The sequence below is a fragment of the Chanodichthys erythropterus genome, chromosome 13 (genome assembly GCF_024489055.1).
Source record: "Chanodichthys erythropterus isolate Z2021 chromosome 13, ASM2448905v1, whole genome shotgun sequence".
Classification (NCBI taxonomy): Eukaryota; Metazoa; Chordata; class Actinopteri; order Cypriniformes; family Xenocyprididae; genus Chanodichthys; species Chanodichthys erythropterus.
In genome coordinates, this window is record NC_090233.1 from 8,582,616 (window position 1) to 8,609,904 (window position 27,289).

At 37.0% G+C, this 27,289-nt stretch overlaps 1 protein-coding gene across 5 annotated transcripts in view; it reads left to right on the forward strand.

The window, feature by feature from the left end:
• Nucleotides 1-1,113: 1,113 nt before the first annotated feature.
• doc2b (double C2-like domains, beta) overlaps nt 1,114-27,289 on the forward strand; it is a 286,240-nt gene continuing 260,064 nt past the window's right edge. For 4 of the 5 annotated variants that reach the window (XM_067407184.1, XM_067407186.1, XM_067407188.1 and 1 more), the window contains exons 1-5: nt 1,114-1,396; nt 4,502-4,592; nt 4,763-4,906; nt 7,859-7,988; nt 20,538-20,624. In XM_067407184.1, coding sequence (XP_067263285.1) covers nt 4,516-4,592; nt 4,763-4,906; nt 7,859-7,988; nt 20,538-20,624 — 438 coding nt within the window. In that variant the 5' untranslated portion in view covers nt 1,114-1,396; nt 4,502-4,515. Of the gene's footprint in view, nt 1,397-2,687; nt 2,723-4,501; nt 4,593-4,762; nt 4,907-7,858; nt 7,989-20,537; nt 20,625-27,289 lie in introns of those variants that run through there. The other variant, XM_067407185.1, reaches the window with a different exon arrangement.

Sequence of the window (27,289 nt, forward strand, 5' to 3'; positions counted from 1 at the left end):
AATTTTTATTTTTTAATAAATCTGTAAAATGTCAACAATTCTGTGTTTTTCTGTCAATATGGGGTGCTGTGTGTACAATAATGAGGAAAAAAAATGAACTTAAATGATTTTAGCAAATGGTTGCAATATAACAAAGAGTGAAAAGTTTAAGGGGGTCTGAATACTTTCCGTACCCACTGTGTATATATATATATATATATATATATATATATATATATATATATATATATATATATATATATATATATTATTTATATATAAACTAGCCCCAGTCTCTCCAATATTTTCAGTTACTTTTAAGTATTAAAATGTGTTCAAAATTTACAATATACTTTATATTTAATTCAACATATCCAGAAATGTATTCACTCACACTCAAGAGTTTTAACAAACATATTTGAACAGTAAAAGTCCCAACTCAGAAGAAACACACTGTCACTTGTTTTCTATGTTGTTTAGACAGAATTCAGTTTGAACAAGAACTCCCACACAAACTGCAGGCAGAAAAGTACACCTGTCACTAGGCTTTTTTTTTTTTTTTTGTGAATACCTCAGGGATACCTCATTTTATTGGTGACACAGCCTGATTTTATTGATTTTATAGCCCAACTGTGTTCTTCTCCTCCTGTGTGGGGGTCTGTGCTTTTTTCCACAAGCTCCTGTTGCTAAGATACCCAGGAGAGACACTGGCCTCTTGGCAGGTTGCAATTTCTGTCTAAATATTTTCCAGGATTGTTTGTGACTTGTTAAGTTTTAAGCAAAATTAATAAGTATTTGTATTTATTGTTAGTGTCACAGGCACAGAGTTTAGCAGCTAATAATCTAGTTACATGTTCTGTACCTGGCATCTACCTGGAGTAAGGGGAAAAATCTTATTAACTTTGACTTTAACTTTTTGACGTTGATTTTAATCCGTAGTTTTATTGACCAAGACAATAAAAGATGTTTGCTTAATTTTAACATAAAGACCTTTTAACCACACCGGCGCTCTGATAAATAAACAGCGTACAGTTTACCGTACTTCCTCTTTCGTTCTCCTTGGAAACTCGCACGCGCCGCGTATATGTGCGCGCGTTTGCCCGGGAGCGAGCACGTGGTCAGCTCTCCAGCATCTGCTGTGGCAGAAAGGTGTGACCTCAGATTTTCCCCTCACACTCTTTTCACAGAGTTGTAGATACACTACTGCGTGGCTCTCGTCCACGGCGGCAAACAAACCTCAAAGCGCAACAAACACCGCTTCACACTATTATCCATGGGATTACTCTCTTTTCTGTGACACCTGCTACCTTTTTGGGTTCGCAGACTTCGCACAGCTTTGACCCTGCCAATGGGGTTTGGGTCCGACAGCTGAACGGCTATTAAATAACTTCTACTTTGGACACATCACGTCTCAAAGGTAAGGCGTGCGCGGTGCACTTGTTGTGTTTAGACCATCTGTTTGTTACTCTCTATGTTGTTTGTTTGGGAATAAAACTGTTGTTTTTAACAAAAATCAATGTGACATTGTCAAGATTAATGCCTGTAGACATTTTGAAGAAGATTTTCTGGATTGCATTAGATAACTTGATATTGTGAGACCAAGCAAATGATGCTAGCAATGTTCTCTAAACTTCCCTTTTCCCCCTCCTGAGGCTCTTTGTTTCTAACCATCTGCTCTCAAGGTGATTTTAGTGTATTTTGAAGTAATTTCTCCTCACATTCACACAGGTGTTCTAGCTATAAATCATCACAACAACTGTGAACATGGTCACTAGAAAGTATACTTTTATGTGCTTGTTGTCTTATAATTTAAAGCCCAACAAACTTCTTTTGTCAAAGGGTTTTGTTTGAAAGCTGCTATTATTCTTGTTAATGACACTTTTAGTTTTATTTGGCAATGACTCTCATACACTTACTGTGCAGTACAAGAGTGGCTAAGTGTGCAAATAGACAGTTTTATTGTCTTAATTTTATTGACTGAGTTCCTGAAATAATTCTAACAAGCTAGTAAAACCAAAGTTATTGGGTGCATCTGAGATACAGGTAATTTTATTGTGATAAATGTCTTTACACAGTTTAATGCTCATCTGAGGTGGCATAAATGGATTTACACAGCAATTATAACTGTATACTGTACTTTGGGGCTAGGTGGGACTGAGCAGGCATAATTTAGTCTGCCTTTTATATTTGTCTTTACACAATTTTGAGCAGGCACTGTCAGAGCAGCCTTAACTCGACGCCACTTTTCATAAAGATTGTAAGGTCTTTGCAACTGTTCATCTACCATACGGCCTAATTGCATAACCACCACTGATACTTTGTTTTCCACAAGAAGTTTTACAATGTAGTCGTCCTTTAATATGCTATTCTAAACGATTTAGTGTTGCAGCAGACCAAGCGAATGAGATTACTGTGATTTCTATTGACTGATTTTAAAGGCCAGGTCAATAGTAAAGCCTTTAGCCTCTAGCACCTCGGAGGCCTGTCTCCGTTTGGCTTTGTCACCGTCACTCTTTTGTTTCTTTATTCAATCACTGTAATCAGTGGAGGAGCAGGATGTTTTGGATGAAATGTGCTTGGGTCATGTGACCTGATCCATTGCAGGAGAGGCAGCGAACCTGATCTGAGATCAGTATAATCAGGAGTTTCCTCCTCCTCCTCCGCAGCCTTGTTTCCTCTTCTCTCACTTTCTTATGCTGAGATACGGCCTGCAGCAACACCACTTTATCTGTCCTCTCCTAAGGTAAACACTCTTTCTTGTCTGTCTGTGCCTGTTTTCTATCAGCATTTAAGTGGATTGGACTTGAATGGATGCCTGAATATTGACGTCTTAAGAAAGATGTCTTGCCTGCAGTCAGAGAGAGTAGTTAATGTAATGGATAGAGGAGTACTGTATGTTTTTTTTTTTTTTTTTTTTTTTTTTTATTATATCCTACTGGATATCAGTCAGCGATTTCTACAGCGTGTCACTTGGAGGTTGTAATAAGAAAAGGGAATGTTTGATATCTGAACTCTTCAAGGAAATACCAGGGTTTGCAGCTTTCAAGTTTTCTTTCCCTGAAATTACAGTTGTTGGCTTGGGAGGAAACGCTATACTGTGAAGTGTGCTAGTGTAACAAAGTAGTTTGTTGGAGCGGTTGTCATCTGTGCCCCGAGGCCTGAGCAGCAGAGCCAAATAAAGTGCAGTTCTCCTCATGGAAAAGTAAACAGACTTGCCCTGGTTAACCCTAAAGGTGTAGATTGTATCTTTGTGTGTGTTTGAGAGAGAGAAAGTCAGTTTCTTTCTTTCTTTTTTTTTAATTTATTTATTTATTTTTTTTATGAGTAGGTGCTTTAACTTAAATTTATGCACAATACAGTATGCAGAAAGTTTATAAATGCATTGGGTGTCAACAGTAAATGATGTCTCCATCATGGCCTGTGATTTAAAGCCTCTTAATAGTAATAATAATATAAATAAATAATAATACACATTATTATTATTGTTGTTGTTGTTGTTATATCAATTTATACATAATTTAAATGTAGCCTATAATTTAAATAAAGTATTTCAATTATATTCTTACAAATACAAATGTAAGGTAATATATGAATGCTATTTATTATTAATTTATTGTTGTTGTTATGCATTCATAAATGACCTTGACATTTGTAAGAATATTACTGAATTATATAAATTATACTTAATAATAATAGTAGTAATAATAATAATAATATTATTTAGTTAAAAGCACAATTTATATTCATTAATTCAATAATGTTCTTAAAAATAGAAATGTCATATTGTCAAAAAAAGTGATTCTTATCCTGTAAAAATAGTGTCGGTTTATTCCATTTATTTTTTGATTACTTAATTCAGACATTTATATATTAATGTTAATAAACTTTATTTTTATTATCATTCATTATAAAATAATTTACATTTAGTTTATATCATTAAATCATTAATTTGTGAAAGTCTACATGTTTCTATGCTATTTATGGTTTAACTTCAGAAAAAAAAGTTAGATTTTGTTTACATTTTTGCTTGTTTTTTTGTTGGATTGTTTCTGTTACACAACCCCTTTCATTTAACTTGCATATAACACATTAATTATTAAATGGGATCCATGCAGTACCAGAACATAGTGACATCTATACAGTATTATTTCATTCAATAAGGTGCTGTTATTTTCTTGATTAAATGTTATGTAAATAATTCTTATGTTAGACAGACAGCACAATATGTCTTCGTGTTTGGTCTCCAAAACTGTTATTTGGCAGGTGTTGTGAGACGAGTAATCCAATAATTGAGCCGCGTCCTTCCAGTTCTACATAATTGGATGTAAGCTCTATCACAACAAACAGACAACACCTGTCAAAGCCAATGAACGGTTGTGACGTTGAAGGTGAATGCTATTTCATTCACCTATATATATCCTGACAATTACATTCTCAAACCTATTACTCCTGTTGTTTCATACTTTACATCAAATACCTGATTATTTTATGATTTTAGACTTTTCATTCTGCTCTATTACAGCTCCACAGTGAATCATGACAGACACAATGTTTGGCAGTGAGAATGAGCAGTGGGTCTGTCCCAATGACAGACAGCTAGCGCTTAGAGCAAAGTAAGTGTGTTTTTTTTGTTGTTTTTTTTTTTTATTTTGTTGCGCAAAATGCATTTCAGCATGTCGTTTGACAAAAACAATGTGATGTGTTTGCATTATTAAAAAGCATTAATTTCTCACTGATCTATGATGTGATTTTTCTCTTGTTCATGTGACTGGATTACACCCAGGTTACATACAGGTTGGTCCATCCACACATTTCAGTCCGAGAGACAGAGGAAAGCTCAGACAATTGAGAAAACCGAGCTGGATCTCATCATGAGTGTCCTCCACCGTGCTGAGCAACTCGAAATCATTGAGCAACACCGGATTGGGTGAGACTTTATCACTCTGCATCACATTTGTGCTTTTTCATGCCTTATTTTGCCTTGTCATACAATGGCCAGCCTAATTTTTTTAATGTTAAAAGGGGACCTATTATGACCCTTTTCACAAAATGTAATACAAGTCTCTGATGTCCCCAGAATGTGTCGGTAATTATAAGCAGTGGGACGGTAATTATAAGCAGTGTTGGGCACGTTACTTTGAAAAAGTAATTAGTTATAGTTACTATTTGTGAGAAGTAACTAGTAACTGAGTTAGTAACTGAGTTACATCATTATAAAAGTAACTAATTACCAAGGAAAGTAACTATTGCGTTACTTTAAAAAAAAAAATATATATATATATGTATGTATGTGTATATATGTGTGTGTGTGTGTGTGTGTATATATGTGTGTGTGTATATATATGTGTGTGTGTGTGTGTGTATATATATATATATATATATATATATATATATATATATATATATATATATATATATATATATATATATATATATGTCAAATAACTTGAATGCCCCCATTATTAAATATAAGTCTAAGAATAAATAATTCTTGATCCGACTCGTGACTCATGATCCGCTCTTGCTTATGAAATTTCTCTGTACTGTACAATACGTGTTGGTAGCCATTAAAGAAAATTTTGTTTCATATATATGTTTAAATAGTCCTATGTTTTAAATTAATTTACTTGATTATGAAAGGTGAACAGCATGAGTAAGATGCATCATAAGATGTGCAATATATCGGGAGTCATGGAGTGAGTCAGACATGATTTTGACCACTTCATTAAGTTTTGTTTTATAGAAAGCCTCTCTTTAAAGTGAATTTCATTTTGTTAAAATTGTATCTTAATTTTAATCAATGTTTCATCAACCAATTGCCTGGATTTAATAAATAAGAAGCAAATATAGCAGACAATATAATCATGGATGCGCGGGCGCGTGACCTGGAGCGTGACTTATAGGCTAAATGAACCGAAACTCAGTGTATAGGCTGCTTGCCTCGCAGACATGAGAAATATATCTATAAAAAAACTTGAAATATCTAAAAACGAAAAAGAAATAGGCTACTCTGATCATGTAGCCTAATCCGAATGAAATGTACATTCTCTCTCTAGGCGCGTCCAATATATGTGGAGATGATGGGAGTCAGCAATGTCAACTTCATCTTTGCAGCCGACACTGATTCAGAAAACATTAGTTTATTAATAAACAATTAAAATGTCTCCTTGCTGTTTTTTTTTTGTCATATTCATAATCTTTTCTTTTGCCGGTTCTTTATGGCAAGCGTTATGCGTGCACTTGAGTGCATAGCCTATATTACATAAACGCTCATTATTATTTTATTCTCTCCAGTATTTAAGAAATTAAATTAATATAAATGTGATCGACTAATGGCTTAAATTAACAACTACTAGTCGAGTAGAAAAACTTATTTCACATATTTTCGATCCAGCATGTCACAAAGGGTATTCTGGCTTGAGCTCGTGCTCTGCTCACATGCTCTCTCTCACACAGACACAGACACACAGACAGAGCATCGTACATTATTATCAGTTTAAAATTATAGTTGTGTATGACTAACCGCAGCACACATTAGAGAAAAATCTTTGTGAGAGAGAGCTTACTCTGATGAAAACTGCTTCAGTGAGCTCAATTATAGTAACGCAGCATATTTTTTTTGCCAGTAACAGTAACAGCGTTGTAATGGGGGGAAAAAAGTAATTTGTTTGATTACTCGTTACTGAAAAAATTAACGGCATTAGTAACACTGATTATAAGATCCCCTTCCCACGTCACAAGGGGCGCGAAATCTGAGCGGCTCGTTTTTTCTCATGCTTGCAGAGAAAGGCTTACCAAAACAAAGTTACTGGGTTGTACATACTCAGTACTCAGCGTAAATGAGTACACCCCCTTTGAAAAGTAACATTTTAAACAATATCTCAATGAACACAAAAACAATTTCCAAAATGTTGGCAAGACTAAGTTTAATATAACATCTGTTTAACTTATAACATGAAAGTAAGGTTAATAATTTAACTTGGAGAACAACATTTTCAGTTGTACTCAAATTAGGGTGATGCAAAAATGAAAGTACCATACAAAGTACTTGATGTAGTGGTTTTTGTTGTGGGGTGTACTCAATTTTGCATCACCCTAATTTGAGTAAAGCTGAAAAATTTGTAATCTAAGTTATATTATTAACCTTACTTTCATGTTATAAGTTAAACAGATGTTATATTAAACTTAGTCTTGTCAACATTTTGGAAATTGATTTTGTGTTCATTGAGATATTGTTTAAAATGTTACTTTTCAAAGGGGGTGTACTCATTTGCACTGAGCAATAGTCACGTAATGACTTTCCCTAATTGATTATAAACAAGATTTCTGCTTGATGTTTTAAAAAGTTTGTTTAAAATGCCACACATCAAAAACATTACTTATGTCTGGGGTCTCACAGGGAGAAAGATTTTCAATGTTTTTGACAGAATTGCTCACCAAAGCTGCATTTATTTGATCAAAAGTACAGTAAAACAGTACTATTGTGAAATATTATTTAAATTTAAAATAAATAACTTTTATATTTGAATATTTTTTAAAATGGAATTTATTCCTGTGATGCCAAGCTGAATTTTCAGCATCCTTACTCCTGTCTTCAGTGTCACATGATCCTTTTGTGGAAACCGTGATACATTTTTTTTCTTCAGGTTTTTGTGATGAACAGAACAGCATTTATTTGAAATAGAAATATTTTATATAGTGCTGTCAATCGATCAAAAAAAAAAAAAAAAAAACTAATTGCACTTTTCTGTAATTAATCGTGATTAATGGCATATAACATTGAAGTTTTTAATATATTTTTATATTGTAATTTCACATTTAATCTCCAAATGAATGTAGAAACAACATGAAGACAGTAAATTTTAAATCTATGTTTCAGGCGTCTAGTGGAGCGTCTGGAGAACATGAGGAGGTCTGCAGTTGGAAACGGCCTTTCACAGTGTCTGCTGTGTGGAGAAGTGTTTGGTCTGCTGGGCTCTCCGTCTGTCCTCTGTCTGGACTGCTGCATGGTACAAACTAGTCTAAATATTCTAAACATGATGCTCTCTTTCACACTCACTGCTTAGTCATTTCCGTGCAGTATATAGATTTGGGCCCATGCAGTAATTCTGAAACACCACATAGTGTCAGCAGAGAGCTGTATATTCAAGGGAGGGTCTGAAAGTAATCTATGCAGACAGGAAATTTGCATTCTGTGCACAGTACATGTTTATACTGTAGGGTAACTAGGGTTAACAGTTTTAAACTATAACATATTTAGATATAAGTTTAGTATGTGCAGGATGGTGATGCATCAGACAATGTGTTATTAAAGGAAATAAATAGAAATATTTGCTAATTTAGTTGTTATTGCACAAAATGTGAAATATTAAAAGAGGGGTAAGATGGCTCCTAATAAATATATAAAATATGTATATAATAGATAGATATAGATATAGTTGAATAATTGAATAACTGATGACAGATAATACAGAATCCCAGTAAACAAGATTCATCTGAAAGGTAAAATTATTCTATGACTTACATATAGGGATTTGAATATTTACATATTCAATTACCCATATTTTAATGGAAAATATTAGTTTTTAGTTCAAAATAAAAACTAAAACCTTTTCTTGGATGGTTATACATGATGATTTTGTGTATAATTGTCTAGGAAAAGGTTTGGCTCATTTTAAATTATAGTCGAATATAAAAGTTATTTTAAATTGTAATAATATTTCACAACAATAGATTTTACTTTTTGTTGATCAAAGAAATGCTGCTTTGGCAAGCATAAGAGACTTTCAAAAAAGTCAAATGAATTCTTACTGACCACAAAGTTTTGAATTGGAGTGTCCAACATAAACAGTGTAATATTACACATAATCAGTTTTCAAACTTGAATTTTGAGACCATTGTTTTTAACTGAGATTGCTAAATAAAGACTACAAACACCACAAGATTGTGACTTTGTGACAGCGTTACAGACAATACAGCCACTTCAGAATTCATGCTTGACTGTATGCCATTTGTCGTCATGTTGAACAATACGTAAAAGTGTCTTCAATAATGTTTACCACAGACCTTATTTTGTCCAAAATATTTTGTTCTAAAAACAAAACATTCCTGAGGGAGCCACAGCCTCTTGCAGGTTGGACTACAAATGGATGACATGATTGAGCATACTGTCATACTACTTACAATACAGCTATTCAAATATACTTCTATATTTATTGCTTAATATAGCATGCTAATTGTAAACATGTGATTTAAAGTTGACATGCTCCCAGTCTAACCACAAGGGGGCAGTGTGTAACTGAAACAATAGTTTGCTCTTATTGCATGTTTTGAAATCAGAGAGACACATTCCACTGAACTTTGGGGTTGAAGTTTGTAGTTTATTTCAAGACAGACACGTACTGTGACTTGACACAGGACTAAGGAGTGCTAAAGACTGAATGAGGTCCTTAACAGCAGGTCTGTGCCAGTGAGGACAGAGCATCTGGTACAGGGAGTCTGAGCTCACATCACTTCTGCTCTCTCATGACCTGTGATCATTCTCAACAGCTGCTGTTTCTAGACCTCACTGGATTCACAATGGCTTTTCAACATGCAGGGGAAATTAATGAATTGATCATTATTGTTATTAGATTGTTATTAGATAATGCCTCTGTGTTCAGTCATTATATTACAATCTATGTAATAGATTGTGTTGATCATATACCATATGGATCTGATGCTGCGTTAGCAGATTTTGTAGTGAAATTTTGCTGCATTACTGCCTTTGGTCTTCGGAGTGGCTTCTGGTTTGGATGATTGGTTGATTATCAGCAGTTTTGACATCCGCCAGGTGAAAATCATAACTTTTTGCTTTAAAAAGTATCGTTCCACTAAGAGTTGCATGTTTAGAAGTATCATTCACCTCTGTAGCACAAATCATTGAGTTACATGCTGAAATATAATACTTGGGTGGAGAAGCAAACCATGACTGAGTATGACTAGAGATGTACAATATATCGGCATCATATTGGTTTTCAGCTCATATTAGTGAGATATTTTTGATTTTTATCTGTATTTATAAGCAATTCTCAAAATGAATATCCATTTTCATACTGTACATTATAACATTGAGATGCCTAAATTCAATCATAGCATTTAAAAATGATATTTTGATAAGTGTTTCAGTTGGAATTTATTTCAATAAAATGGTATTGGATTTTAATATCGCCCACTTTCTTGGTTATCTACAATTTAAAAAATAATCAGTATTGGCTTCTTAAAGTCGGCATGAAATGGAAGTTGTGATAGACTTTTTCCTATTGTGACATACAGTGCATCCGGAAAGTATTCACAGCGCTTTACTTTTTCCACATTTTGTTACTACAGCCTTATTCCAAAAGGGATTACATTCATTATTTTCCTCAAAATTCTCCAAACAATGTATTGTGACAAAAATCACATGTACATAAGTATTAACAGCCTTTGCCATGACATTCAAAATTGAGCTCAGGTGCATCCTGTTTCCATTGATCGTTCTTGAGATGTTTCTACAACTTGATTGGAGTCCACCTGTGGTAAATTCGGTTGACTGGACATGATTTGGAAAGGCACACACCTGTGTATATAAGGTCCCACAGTTAACAGTGCATGTCAGAGGACAAACCAAGCCATGAATTCCAAGGAATTGTCTGTAGATCTCAGAGACAGGATTGTATGTAGGCACAGATATGGGGAAGGGTACAGAAACATTTCTGCAGCGTTAAAGGTCCCAATGATCACAGTGACCTCCAATATCCATTAATGGAAGACGTTTGGAACCATCAGGACTCTTCCTAGAGTGGGCCTCCCGGCCAAACTGAGCAATTGGGGGAGAAGGGCCTTAGTCAGGGAAGTGACCAAGAACCAGATGGTCACTCTGACAGTGCTCCAGCATTTCTCTGTGGAGAGAGGAGAACCTTCCAGAAGAACAACCATCTCTGCAGCAAAAGGCACATGACAGCCCGCCTGGAGGACTCTCAGACCATGAGGAACAAAATTCTCTGGTCTGATGAAACAAAAATTGAACTTTAGCCTGAATAGCAAACGTCATGTCTGGAGGAAACCATGTACCACTCATCACCTGGCCAATGCCATCCCTACAGTGAAGCATAGTGATGGCAGCATCATGCTGTGGGGATGTTTTTCAGCATCAGAAACTGGGAGACTAGTCAGGATGGAAGGAAAGATGAATGCAGCAATGTTCAGAAACATCCTTAATGAGAACCTACTCTAGAGAACTCTGGACCTCAGTTTGGGGTGAAGGTTCATCTTCCAACAGGACAATGACCCAAAGCACAAAGCCAAGATAACAAAGGAGTGGCTATGAGACAACTCTGTGAATGTCCTTGAGTGGCCCAGCCAGAGCCCAGACTTGAACCCGATTGAACATCTCTACAGAGATCTGAAAATGGCTGTGCACTGACGCTTCCTGTAACAAAGACAGTCGTGTGCCAACTGCAACAAGGCCCCAAAGATGTTTGAACAGCAGCAGCACCACTGCTTTGAATGTACCGGCAGATGGAGGCGTAAAAATGACGTGACGTGTTAATACAGCCAAAAGTTCAGTGTTTATTCCAAGTGAAGCAAAAATAAAGGTTTTCCAGTGGTGCGTCAATGGTATTTACAGTGATAGTCCAAAAAAATATACAATTAAAACTGTTCAAAAGTTATACTAACAAACAAACTTTTGGCTATGCCAATAAATTGACCCAAAAGACCGTAGTTTCACTCAAACTCACTCTACAAGCTACCAGACAACTCTGAGAGGCCATCTTAAAAAGACCAAGCCCCTCCTAATTGGCCTAAACCATTTAGAAATTTAAAAGGTAATAAAGAATCTGAAAAATATATATATATATATAAATGTGAATTAACAGTAACAAAGAGATAAACTGTTATAAAATACATAAGCATTTAGAACAAAACAAACTCAATTTACAATTAATGTTTAACAATGCCCAACCAAGAATTATCAGATCACCAATCTCCCCCTCACACATGAGAATAATGGACTGTGCTGTCTATTGGCGGGAATGTAATCCTCAAAATGGTGGCTTTTACTGTGACTGGGTTTGTCTGTTTGGGATGGGAAAATGTTCCAGTACGTAAGTATGACTATTTATGATATGTAAGTGGTAATATAAAACAATAAACATTTACATTAACATAAACGGTCTTGTTTTACTTCTTAACATAACATAACACAACACAAATCAACATAAGAGGAATGGCATGTTGAGGACGTGAACAACACATGATCAGTGATACCAACATATCTGTGTTAACTGATGTTCCATATGCGCAAAACAGATAAGTGTGTGTGATGTTACCAAAAATGTATGCATGTATGTGTTTTCACAGTCCATTGTCAAAATAAAAGTCCTTTTTATAATTCAAGTCTCTAGTCACAGGGCCTCACTGTGACACTTCCCATCCAACCTGATGGAGCTTGAGAGGTCCTACAAAGAAGAATGGGAGAAACTGCCCACAAATAGTGTGCCAAGCTTGTAGCATCATACTCAAAAAGACTTGAGGCTGTAATTGGAACCAAAGGTGTTTCAACAAAGTATTGAGCAAAGGCTGTGAATACGTAAGTTTGTTTGATATCTTTGCAAATTTATGAAATATAAATGTACTTCTCACATTGTCATTATGGGGTATTGTTTGTAGAATTTTTAGGAAAATAATGAATTTAATCCCTTTTGGAAAAAGGCTGTAACATAACAAAATGTGGAAAAAGTGAAGTGATGTGAATTCTTTCTGGATGCACTGTATATCCGAGTGAAACGGCTTCTCGAACAAGAAATAAAATGTAGGGTGGGACTTGATTTTGTCCATGAGCAATTGATCGAATGGTTAGATCATTGTGGTTTGCTATTGGTCGATCTCATGTGAGTGACAGGTTGTTCCACCCTCTGCGTCACTCTTTTACTTTCGTTTTCAACAACAATGTAGGCTTATATGTGTGTCTGACTTGAAGCGGCGCTGCACAGATCGATTGTCATATGACATCAAAGTACCACGAAAGCGATTGGAGAGTAGACGGCTCAGTTGCAGCACCGCTTCAAGTAAAAAAACTCTATAGCCAATGTGAGCCCTGCAGAGTTTAGCTCCTACACGCATACCTGCAGTTTTCAAATAAGCCTGAAAGACTTGATTAGCTGGATCAGAAATTAGGGTTGGAAAACCAGAAATTAGGCGTTTTATTTAGGGTTGGAGCTAAACTCTGCAGAGCTGTGGCCCAGGAACTGAGTTTGACACCCCTGGCCTATGTTGTTGTTGAAATCTAAAGGGAAAACCAGTCAAGGAAAACGTATGCCTAGAGTTCTATAGTGGTCATTCTATAGAACATAAAGGAAAAAAAAAACTGATGAGCTATTGCTTAATAACTTAACAACTTTTACTAAATATATACACAAGCTTAACAGAAATTATTCTGATGTGTTTTCCAGCATAATGATTGAAAATTTAACATGTTTAAAGCTTTCGTCAGGTACTAATTTGCAGACTTTCATTAAACTACGCAGTTTCGGGGTCCACTTGTTTAAGCAGCAATGGAGGCAAAACAGGAGGAGAATTAAAAACAAAATGAAAGAAAATTACCATGTGGTTTTATTGAAGTAGTTAATCAGGACCAGTCAAGTGCTGTATATGTGATATGTAACACTGTGACCTAATAAAGCCTATATTCAGCCTTTGCTTGGGCTGAACGTAATTAATTTCTTGTGTGTGTGTTCAGGAAGTTGCAGTGATGAAAACAGTGGCATTCTAATTTAAGTTTGAAAGGAGTAAAGCCTTTGTTTCGAGCCACCTATCAGGCGTTGGACAAACCCAGAGGGGTTTTCCTCCACAGCGGTCATATTTTTTTTCGTCTGTCTTCACTGCGGGTAAACCATTGAGTATGCTGTTGATCATTTGTTGTTTCTGTGGTAAGAGATTGGTTTGCCTCCTCCTGATTGGGGATTTTAACACCCTGGGGTCCGTTCTTCATAAGTCGCTAACTCAGTTAGCTGGATTTGATTGACGATTTTGTATGATCTTGGATTGTTCGGTTCTTTGCTCATCCTGGACTTGCTGACATAGCAACAGGTCCATAAGCTCAAACCTGCTCGGAGTTGGGAGCAGGCTTATTTCATGTAAACAGAAGGTGATGCTTAAAGTCTTTCCCAGCCACTGCTACTTTCTTACAAGAGTACCCTAATGTGAACAGGGACAATAATAATAATTGAAAAATAAATTGGCAAATAATATTCTAATGTTGTGTAGTCTATCATAATATAGACACTGCCAGTTTTACTCATTGAGAGATTTATTTGTGAGGGAATACCTAATTTTATTGCAGACTCACACATATAATGTACAGTTAGTCTATGCAGTGTGTCCATTAATTTTTAACTGTGACAGCTAGTATGGGAGTGGCTTGATGCAGTGCAGGAGATGCAGATAACTTGATCTTGACCCTTAAGAAATTTTAATTAATGCAACAAATCCGTTTCAAAGGTTAATTAAATGAATTGCTATTTACAACATTGAAATAAAAATGTAAAGCCTGTACAAATAGGAAATCGTGAATATGGCCTAAATAATTAGGAATCATGTTACAAAAAACTGCACATTTAATTGATCTATTATAACTTTTATGTCATTTATAGTTGCTTGGCTGTTTTCTCATGAAAAATGTCCAGAAATTTGTCTTTTTTTTTTTTTTTTTTTTTTTTTTTTCAGGTGCATTTTTTAATTATGATGTCACTACTAGGCATGTGACGGCATCAAATTTTCATGTTGCGATTAATTGATGAAGCTTTTATCACGGTATACGGTATTATCACAATATTAAAATAAGTTGCAAAACCATTTTTATCATACTTTAACAGGTTTGACTGAAAATTTCAAACAGAGAAAGTTTGAAAGAATTAGGCTATAAAGAACAACAGATAACACTTTACTCTATTTAATGCATTAACTAAGATTGAGCAATAGCTACATATGTTACAGAAAGTGTTATTTTTTGTTAATGTTAGCTGATCATTGTTAGTTTTATCTCAGGTCCATTAAATAAGTTGTTTTGATTTTAGTAATGTTATTAAACAGTAACTAAGAAATTAACATTAATTAATAATACTTTATAAGTATTTTTATTGTCAGTTTAGTGATAATGAATTAACATGTTAAATAATGAAGCTGTATGTTTTCAAAGTTTTACTGAACAATAACAAATATTATATAACAATAACATATGTATATGACACAATAAACATTTCTAATCATTAGGGCATATTGTAGTCCATATTAAAATATAAAACTGTTTAGGTTTGAAAATTAAATATCCTTTTAAGTCTTTAAGTATTCATTATTTGGTGCTGTGATGAACAACACTGAGATGACAAAAAAAAAAAAAAAATGAATGGCTGTTTGAAGCATTTTAAAAACTTCACCACCGCAGTTACTTTGTTTGCACGGTTTCCGTGGTAACCGCTGCACGCTGCTGTTCCATCAGCGCCCTCTGCTGTCAGAGAGTGAATGAGCACTTTCATTCAGCTCATCTCCTTTCACTTTATCGCATTACCGAATATCGGCACAAGTCTAGTCACTACGTTGTTGTCGTCGCCAACCAATTGCTGTATTGATGATCGTGGTTTCGAGTGTCGACAAGTCTGCCCTTTTCAAGGAACACAAGAACGCGCAGTAATCGCAGACAATTTAATCCAGATATTTTAAATCCAATCTGCAAATTCGTTTGAAGAACCAAAAGAGTTCAGTTATCATGACTAGATGATCTGACAACTGTCAAATCATCTCAGATGTATTAAGCGATGTACGAAGAACGGACCCCAGATTAGTGGGGCATGTCGAGGACTCAACGAACACTTGGTTCGCATGGCTTGGCAAAGCAAACGAATGAAGTGCAAAAGAATTGTCTCCTTTTGTGCAGCCAAACAACATCTTCATCGTCAACACATTCTATCAACACGAAGACATTCACAAAAAGACCTGCCAGAAAAACTGAAAAAGATGGAAGAACGCATAATGAGATCGACTATATCTGTGTGTCGAAGAGATAACGATTGACACTGCGCAACGTCAAACCACGATGAGGGGCCTTAGTCTCCTGCGTCTTCCAACACCACTGAAATGATGGCATCCATTCAATATGGCTAGGTTTAAAAACCCTGCCGTCGTCAATGCCTTCAAGTTAGAACTTCGGAGTTGGTTTCAGGTGCACGAAGAACCAACCAGCCTTGAAGATTGTTAGACACTTTTTCAAGAAATAATGGTAGAAAGCGCAGAGACTGATCGGTAGGCGACGAGGTTCATATAAAGAGCGGTGGATTAGTGAAAAGTCCTGGAAAATGGTTGACGATCACTGACATGCAAAGCAACACTGTGAGCAAATGCCAACCCTAGAGGCCCAAGAGCATGCTAATGACTAATATTTCACCCTAGATTGCCGAATCAAAAGGAGCTGTCGGCAGGACAATGCGCATATGTTAAAAAAACAAGACGAAGCAGCACAATTAGCAGCGGACTGTAGAGGTGCAAACACACTCTACCACATCGTCTGTGTGTTGTCCGGAACATCCATCAGGCGTGGGGTGTCCATAAGCACGGGAGACCACTCCTGACCAAAGAAGCGCAAGAGCAAAGGAGGATTGAACATTTCAAAAAGATGCTGATCAGCTGCCACCACAGAATCCACTTCAAGTGGACTAATTCAATCCTGCGCATGACCTACCTGTAGCGGACCGCCCGATCGGCACGGCGGAAGTGGTGGCGGCAGTACGAGGGCTCAGAAATGACAAAGCGGCCAGAATGGATGAGATCACACCGGAGATGCTGAAAAAGGCGGCCAAGATTTAATCGATGAGCTTACCAATCTAGTCAAACGATTGCTAGACCAATGTGACTGTACCCGAAGACTGGAGGAGAGGAATAATCATCTGCCTTTCAAAGAAAGACAATCTTTCTGACTGTAACAATTGGCAGGGCATCACACTCCTATCGGTACCGGGGAAAGTCTTGTGTGGCATCTTATTGAATTGATTGCGGAGATCGGGTGGCTATGGGAAGAGCAATCTGGCTTTCGAAGTGGACAACAGCTCTCGATCAGCTTCATTGATTTCGTTAAGGCCTTTGACAGTGTACATTAGGAGACATGAGGGAACATCACACAAGCTTATGGAAGTCCTAGCTGATATGTCGATATATTCCGCAACCTATCGAGACTCAAGCTGCTGTATCCGGACCTATAGCAGTACCTCTGAGGCCTTCAACATTGTCACCGTGTCCGGCAGGGGTGTGTCCTCTCCCTCTTCCTGTTCTTGCTGGTGGTCTATTTTGTTATGTGACGGGCCGTCAGCCAGGGTGAGGGGTTAGGGATCCCCTGGGCAAATGATGGCCATCTCATTGATCTGGATGTTGCAGATGACATTGCTCTACTTGGTCAAACGCAGAGTCTGCAGGACCTAATGCAGTGTCTGGACAGTGAGGCTGGACGAGTGGGGCTTAGAATTAGTGCGCCCAAGACGAAGATCATGCATATTGGCTACTCAAGATCAAACGTCCCAATATTCATCGGCCAGACATCAAAGTTAAATGATTTACCTATTTGGGCAGTACGATCACGAGCGACGGAGACGCTAAGCACGACGTTGCTTGCTGGAACGGATAGGCTCTCTTGGTCTACCAACACCTGTTGTTCATCTGGCGGTCAAATACCTTCAGCCTTCGAGCCAAGATTCACCTTCTAAATGGTATCGACATCCCGACGATGATGTTTGCCTCCAAGATGTGGAAACTGACGGTGAGCATTGAACGATGACTGAATGTTTTCCACCAATGCTGCCTGCGGCAAATTCTGCGAATATTGTACAGAGATTGTATAACCAACAACAAGTATACTGCTCCACCTAAAGTAGACTCCTTGTGGACTTGGTTGCCAAACGACTGTTCCAATTCACTGGGCATCTGTCTGGCATCTGTCTCCTGCAAACTCAACTTCCAGAAGAAGCTATGATGTGGATGCCTGGACAAGACCGGAATAGGATGCCAAAGTGGAAGCCTGGTCGTCCGAAAAACACTTGGTTTCACATGTTCATCAAAGACCTGAACGCTGTGGGAATATCATGGGACAAAGCCATGCTAGACCGAGTCGCCACGCTGGACCGAGTATGATGGTGATTGGCTGAACCTGCGGTTGCTCTGTCTTAAAAGGGCGGCGCTCTTGGAAGATGGAAGCTCGTTCTGGCGTTGGCATTCTAGTGTGAGGAGCTCCGGATTCCTTCTCCCGTTGACCGATTCCAAACCACTTGTTTTTGTACATGGTTCTTATTTTCATTGTGAAGTGCCTCCAAGCTTTTTGATTGGCTAAAACATGCAGGCCACAGTCAGATTCATTTTTTTTTTCCATTTACAGAGTCTGAAACTGTCAGAGAAAAGTGTGATTTCTCAAGACACCCATTTCAGTGATATCTGTCAGGCAGTAGGGACATTTTATGCATGGTATTAAGCTGCTTACAGCAGCTTTAAAGATGGCTCTCACTCACAGAGGGATCTTTAGAAGTATTTAACGGAAATTGAAGAGATTTTTTTTTTTTTTTTTTGGTGCCATCTCGCTCACATTCTCTCTGTTCTTCTCTCGCTCACTCTATCTCAAAGCAATTAAAGTATATAGAAGTTCTGCTAAAACTAAATTACTGGCACTTCAGTCTAGTGTTTGTCTTCTATTACATAAAGCCTGATTAAGGTTCTTTCTCTTTTCTTATTACAACGGCGTAGCCCTCACCTTCAAATTGATTCTTAAAAACAGCCATCAGTGTCTACAGTAATATCTCCCGCTGTAATTTAATTTTAGTGTGGAGGGGGACGATGCTTCTCACAATCAGGACAATTGCAGGATGTGCATGGTTTTACTTCCACGCATTAAATATTTGCATTTCCAATCATCTTGCAGGTGAACTTGGCAAATCAAATGTAATCTTAAAAACAACTGCTAAATAACAGTGGTGCACAAGATTACACTTTTCTCTGTTGATAAAGGAAGGAGGAGGGGGGAACTGGTGAACATTCAAGCGTATCCTCAATCATGCCACTGGCCTCGCTCCGTTCTCACAGCCCTCAGCGCCATCCTGCTTTCCACAATGTTGATCCTCATTATTTTGAATTATTTTGACACACAAGCTATGTTCTGATTCCGATAGCGTTGTCCGATAATTATTTTAAATTAGCCTGGTAAATCAGTTTGCAAATCGCACTGAACGATTCATTTGTGAACTTGACTGATCCAAATGCATCTGTTCTCAAGTCAACAACTCAGAGCTAGTCTAAACTTCATGGCAGAAGGTCTTAAGGTCTTTAAAATTTACTATTTTAAATGAAAATCATATTAAAGTCACAACTGTCAGTTGTTTGTGAACTAAATCTGCTGTTAAAGGGTGAGCTGTTTAAGCCCATTATGTGAAATGCTGGAGTGTGGACGTCAATAAAATAAAGCAAAATAATGCCCATGCATGCATCTTCCCCGCTGCGGTAGCAGTTTCAAATGAAATAAAACTAGCATGTTTGCATAGCGTTTGTCTTAATGTTAACACATTTTGCCCTATGTGACATCTGTTTTTGTATCGTATGTCTATATTTGTCAACCCACATTTACACACATTTTGTTTTTCCTTATTTTTATGTACATTATATGGTGTATTTTGTTACTTTAATTTATTAATTATCAGTAATTAAAGTTGTCAGTGTTTTTTTGGTAATAAAATAAAACGTTTTCTTTAGTAGGAGAATAGAGTATATGAAACTGAAAAATAAACATTTATCAATCAGTACTTAAGTTGAAAAGGAGTACTTAAAGGGTTTGTTCACCCAAAAATGAAAATTTTGTCATTAATGACTCACCCTCATGTCGTTCCAAACCCGTAAGACCTCCGTTCATCTTCAGAACACAGTTTAAGATATTTTAGATTTAGTTCGAGAGCTTTCTGTCCCTCCATTGAAAATGTATGTACGGTATACTGTCCATGTCCAGAAAGGTAATAAAAACATCATCAAAGTAGTCCATGTGACATCAGTGGGTTAGTTAGAAGTTTTTGAAGCATTGAAAATACATTTTGGTCTAAAAATAACAAAAACTATGACTTCTGACCCAAGTAGTCAGAAGGACAATCACATCGTGACATGAAAGCGGTAATTGCGTGCAAGATGGTGATTTAAAAACAGAATTGGCAAAGTGTTCAAATAAAGTGTCTAAGACCTTGTTTTAAACAAAGGTTAATAAAAGCAGTCTAAAACTAGCACTGTGCTGAACCAACTCCTCTGTAATCATTGAGGCCAGAGCTTCATTGCACTCAAACAGAGCTAACAATAACCTTTTCACTTTATTCCAAACACAGTCCGTTCACTAGTGCAGCAGTGTCCCTTTCTAAAGTGACGGTAGACCCTTTTTTTTTTTATATATATAATAATGTAATCTTGTTTTACAATAGTTATCAAGTTGGGTGTTTGTTTGACCTGTTCTATACATGTGCATGTTTGTGTTGCAGAAGGTGTGCACTAAATGCGGAATCGAGACTGCAGGCAGTCAAAAAAGGGCTCAATGGCTTTGCAAGATCTGCAGTGAACAGAGAGAGGTACAGTACCACAAATGTTTTATCTTCAAGCTAAATGACCCCATTTTATCTTTTGGAGCAGTTGTTGTTCAGTTGTGAGAACTCTGATGAGGAGTACCAATAATGGAATGAAATATAGTTCCAGAGTATTCCAACGGATCTTATTTCTATACTGATTACCAACACAGTTTCAGACAGACCGCCTACAGATGATGCACATTGCAAACAAAACTGGAAAGTCCAGTCAGATTTCCTGATTGTACTGGAACTTGGGACCCCAGGTGCACAGGTATTATCAGTTCGCCAGGAAACACAATTGTTTAAAATGTACACTCTTAGAAGAAAAGGTTCTATATAGAACCTTAAAGGGTTCTGTCTGGTGCTTCATATATAGAACTATTAAGCAGTTCCCATCATGGGATCATTTAGTTGTAATTCATGAATTTTATTTATTTATTTATTTTAATTTTATGGATTAAACAACTTATAAACATGAACATGAGTGTATTATGCAGTCTTTTAAGACATTTAACCTTTTTGGAATAAAGAGTTCATTAATTATTGAGTCAAGAACTGTAGGGTTATATATAGAACAACACTGAACCTTTTTTTTTGTTCTAGGAGTGTACCGGGTTGTTATAATAAGAGCATTTGAGGACAAACATCACTTTGTGACTTCAAATTTCAGTGAAATGGATTCTTACTCTTTAAGAAGGCAGTTATTTTTCAGAATAACCTACGCCTTTTGCATCAGTTTGGTTTCATTGGTTTCATTCATATGTACATTTTGAGGCCTATTTTACCATTTTATGTTCCTACATCATGAACACTTTCAGCAGCAGAGCAACAAAAGTGAAAATGATGGTTGACAAAAGGGTATGACACCAATAATGAGATAAGTAATGAGTAGTCACAGTAAGGTGAATGAGGCCGTATTGTTTGTGGTCAGACTGATGATGTACTATTGGACATTAATAAGAAAATCTCATCTCTTTTCAAAAGGCTAGCTCTTCGCCTTCAAGCTTGTGGAGAAATTAAATTGCTGCCTCCCTGTTGTTTGGCATGTGTGTGTGTGTGTGTGAGAGGTTCAGGGTCATCATGAAAGGAGGAGATGAAAGAGGAATCATTTAGCCTTCCAACCTCAGACAGTTCTAAACCACAGGCATACTGTAATGCCGCTTGAAACATTTAGTATGGTCATGTTGAGTACATTAAAATCAATAAATGCAAATGGCTGATTCAGGTTTAAATTGTGCAGTATAGAACCACAATGCAATTGTATGGACGTTTCCTCTGTCGTATGCTTTAAAGGAAAGTGTGATACTATATTGCAGTTTTCACAAATATTGAATTCTTTCAATTAAGATTTTCCTTCATATGGGACCATAAAAACATAATGTGCAGTTCATTTTCAGTTCAGCAAAACTGTAGTTTTTGATGCACTGCTGTGAATAAAATGGACCCCATTTCCAACTCAGAGCTGCAAAAAGTGATAGAGGCTCCATGAGCAAGACAGCTGCTGGCAAACTGTCTTATCACAGGTTAGGCAGATAATAGAGGCTTGTTGTCAAAGTGATTGTTTCTTGCTGGATTTGGAGACAGTTTTGACACTCCCGTCACTGTCCTTCCTGTTAGAGTAGGTTTGCAATGGAAACATTCTCTACTTTTCTTTATTAATTTCTTCTCTGGAAGACATGGCATCTTCCTATTCCATTTCAGATCAGGCTTCACTTGCATTTTCACACTTTGGTTTTTGAAATTCTGACTCTAATATTATTTTAAGCAGTGATGGTGCATGTTATATTTCAACCTCAAATCCTCACCCTCATGTGATTCCAAACCTGTATGACTTACTTTCTTATCCAGAACAAAATGTTTCAACTGTTTTTGTCCATACATTGAAAGTCAGTGGGATCCAAAACAACACTGGACCCCACTGACATTGACAACAATATATCTTTTGATGACCTTTCATGTTTATTTTGTGCTTTTACTAGTAGTTAAGAGGAAGGGATGATCAGTTCACACTTGAACTGAGGTGTCTACAGTGATATGTCATGTTACATTAAAGAGCGTCAAATTGGTATTTAATTGTTTAATTTCAGGATACCGTAGAAATGACCTTTTGAAAGCTGAGACTTTGTTTCTAATCAAAAGTAACCATTGTTACTGATTGCATCACTGTGTAGCAAGTGCTGATGAAGCCTAAGGAGCTGAAATTCAGATGTGTGAATAGGCATTTTGTTTCTGACACGCGCTGTAAGCGGTAGACCGGGGTGTCCAAACTCGGTCGTGGATGGCCACTGTCTTGCAGAGCTTAGCTCCAACTTGCATCAACACAGCTGCCTAGGAGTTTCTAGTATGGGTAAATTCCAACCCTAAGTGAACCTCTCTGTGCCCTACTCACTCTGAAGGGCAGAGCCCTTGAAGTGGGGACTTTGGAGGGAGCAAGGCACTTGTGTGCATTAATAAAGTCATTTGGAACGCACTTGGCAAAGGGAGCAATGAAAAATTACGTAATTTCCTCATTAGCTTCACATGGTATTTTACCATGTGAAAAAACTAGGCAGTGACAAAAGGACTATTTTATTATTGCTGTTAATATGATGCAAATAAATCTACATTTAAAATGAAGTTTTTAAAATATGCTTTGTGTGTGTGTGTGTGTGTGTGTGTGTGTGTGTTTGTGTGTATGTTCCCTTCACTAATGGAGGCCCCTATAAATGGTGTCCCTTTCCCGAAATGCCATTTAAGGGTGCAAAAGCACTGTTTGGAATTCGCCCTAAGCCTAGTAAAACCATGAGTAACTGGTTCAAGTGTATTTAATTGAGGTTGGAGCTGAACTCTGCAGGACAGTGGCCCTTCAGGAGCAGGATTGGACACCCCTGCGGTAGAGCAATCACAACAGACCGGGCCATCTGACCAATCAGAGCAGAGTAGGTTTCGGAAAGGAGGGGATTAGAGAAACTGAATCCTTTTATCAAACTTTTTCAGACACTGTGAGAAAAGAGGTGATGCTGCAGTGTATATTATGAGAAAATTCATGTTTTTTTTTTACCTTGGATGATGTAAACCTATTGTAGGAGACCTCTGATATGTTTACTTGTTGTAGCTTATCTATATTGTGTGCACAAATCAGGTGCTAACACAGTCAGGAGAAGTGCTAATGAAATGTCACTGTGTCAATGATTTCGGCCCTCCAAAAACATTGTGTCCAAAAAATTCAGTTTGCTGGAATTTCGGTGCATCACTAATTGAGACATTTTTTTCCCCCATATTTTCCACAGAATAAAATCAGTCATACATGAGGGTGAGTAAATGATGATGAGGGTGAACTATCCCTTTAAGAATTTTAGCAAACTCGCAACACAATATATTAATCTCCAATGTGTAACTTGTTCCATTTGTGCTATGGACATGAATGACATCTAAAATCCTGTGGCTTGTTGAGAAGAGTGATATTACTTTCCAAACTAGACAGCCAAAATCTCATAGACTTTAAATTGAGTGAGCAATATCTGGAGACCAGAATGGAGACTAGGAGTGGACCAATAAGCAGCCATGTAACAATGACCCAGAACAACCTGGCAACCACATAGCAACGTGAAAAAATCACTCGGAACAGCTTAGTATCCATCTACCTAGTAGTGTCCTTGAAACCATTTTTTAAAGGACACCATGCACATTATTAGCATGTTATTTTCTACCGCAAATAACCGAATTGGAAAGTTGCTTTCTGTGTCATTTGTAAGAAAGCAAACTGATCTGGTGTTTCCCATGTGCCTTTCCATTAGATTCTGTAAAGGTCAAAGAAAGATCCATTTAATGTAATGAAATGTGTGTTTAGGTTTGATAAGATAACTGCACAGTCACATAGTCAGTTTCATCCAATATAAAGCTTGTTCTCTGTAAACACCTGTTGTTGCAAGAGCTTCCATGCATAAAGCTTTAATAATGTTAAAAACCGTAATGTAGTGTAAAAGAAGGAATTAAAGGAATAGTTCACATCATTTATTTGCTCACCCTTGTGTTGTTGTATGTCAAACAAGTTATTTTTGGGTTACACTTTATTTCAATGATCCACTTTAGACGTTCTACTACCTATAAGTAACTTTACAACTACATGTCCGCTAACTCTCATTAGAGTATTAGTAGACTGATAGGTTAGGGTTAGTAGAACAAGTTGACATGTAGTTGCAAAGTTACTTCTAGTCTAAATTGGACCATCTAAATAAATTGTTACCCATTTTTGCCATGGAACACACACTCTACACTGATGTGCACCTCATCCTCATTACCCATGTCACAGAAATAACACATTGCCCTCCAGCGCAGAGCTCAGCTTCAGTACCGCCCTCAACGACCTCATCTCCTGTCACAGCCCGCTTAAACACACTAACCTTCAGCGCTAATCACAGCACATCACTGCACAATTAGCCACAGATGAGTGTTGTCAGACGCTCCTTCATCACTCCTCTGCATTTAAAGCCCAGCAGGTAATATTGAGCAGTGAACGACAGATAAAAACTATGGGTAAAGATAGAGATTGACAGTGATGGGCTTCATGTGAGATCACTTATAAGCCTCAGGGTTTCATTTTGGTTCATGGTGTCCTGAAAAGCCTTCTGTTACACATCATGGATAGGGAGAGTTTCTGAATTTGTGTCGAGAGTGTAGTGGCATTGGAAGGATCCTGATTCAAGTTGAACATACCCTACTGTTTAAAAGTTTGGGATCTGTATGTTTTTGAAAGTAGTCTCGCCTAAGCTGCATTTATTTGATCAAAAATTGCAGGAAAAACACTAATATTGCAAAATATTATTACAATTCAGAATAACTTTTTTCTATCTGTCACATGATCCTTCATAAATCATTCTAAAGCCGGGAACACACTACAAGACTGTCCGGCCGATTATGAATGAAATTTGGTCATTACGACTGATCATGCTCAAACGTACCCCTGTTTAACCCTCTGGAGTCTGAGGCTGATTTGGGGCCCTGGAGAAGTTTTCACATGCCCTGACATTTGTGCTTTTTTCAGTTGCTTATAAACCTATTAATGGCAAAAATGTCATTACACTGTATTCAGCACAAACTAGGCTATCATAATATTTGAGCAACATGTATGTACATGTGTGTATTTTTGAAGGAATAACGTTTATGCGTGGTTATTGGAAAAAAAAAAAAAAAAACTTCAGTCACTGAAATAAGGCCAAAAAAACAAATATTAAATATGTGTGCACAAGACTTCTGTGTCTTCATCAGATTCTCTGATGTACTGTGTTTTCAGTTCATACTTGCAGCCTGAGGGTGCTCTGTGCACATTTAGTCCACAAATGACTCGTTAGAAGAACAGGCATACCATGTGACATTCCAGGAACTAACAGAGGCTTCCAGAGATCGCTATAATAACCATGGCTATAACATGCAGATAGACACTTTTGAAGATGATAAATACACGATTGCAATGATGTATACATGTATTGCCTCAGTATTTGCCTCTGAATAGCACTCGCTCTGTGGGTGTGGCCGAATTAGTGGATAATTAGCTGAATCACAGATTACATAAACAGAGAATTTTTGTTTTCGATTTGACTTACACGATTTAAAATCTGACATTTCAATGTTTCTTTAGACATAAGTCTCATTTTTTGTGATTAGTATTCACTAAGTTACACTTCATTTTCTGAGAACTATCAGATTGGACTTAGTTCAGAGGGAGATGAGAGATTGCGCATCATGTTAGTTTTCTTTATTTTGCAAAAAGTACAACATTTTGTTTTTACTCTGAAAAGACATAAGACATTCTGTAGTTTTAATTGATATATTACTTCTATCTCTATGACAAAAAAATGACGGGGTATTTTAAGTCTGTTTTGCTGCAATGTAAAACACACCGGTGCATTTCCCGGGTCCAGAGGGTTAAAATGCACATATTATACCCCTTTTCACAAGATGAAATATAAATCTCTGGTGTCCCCAGAATGTTTCTGTGAAGTTTCAGCTCAAAATACTCCACAGATAATTTATTATAGCTTGTCAAATTTGTCCCTATTTGGGTGTGAGCAAAAACACGCCATTTTTATGCATTCCCTTTAAATGCAAATGAGCTGCTGCTCCCGGCCTGTTTTCCAAAAGAGGATGGATCTTTAACATGTCGCACTTTGGTTGCTCAACAACAACAAAGCTTGAAAATCTCACACAGCCAAAATGAAGATTGTCAGTAATGGTGTTCAGCCTTATTTTGTTCAAACCAGAGTTGACACTAATGGAGAGACTCCGGAAGAAGTTACAACGTTTCTGAATCGTTCATTTCTGAAATCTAGTTGATAAAAATAGTCTTTAAGTGTGTTGAGTTCAGTCTTAGAATGTCTCAGCTAGTTGTTAAGTGTGTTTTATCTCTTATGTTGAAAAAGGTTGTGCTGCTTAATATTTAGAATGGTGATACATTTATCAAAACTATATTTATACATGCGTGCAGGTCGGGCATCATGGTGTAGTACAGATGTTAATTCAGGGAGGCAGGCATGTAGTAAATACTTGAGATTGTCATTCAATCACTGCGGCTGCCCGTGTTTTCTATGCTTGCGTTTAGACACTCAATTTCAAAGGGTCATTGAGTTAACATTGTCATTTTGTTAATGTTAGCATAGTTTCTACTAGCATAATAGGCAGAGACTACTATA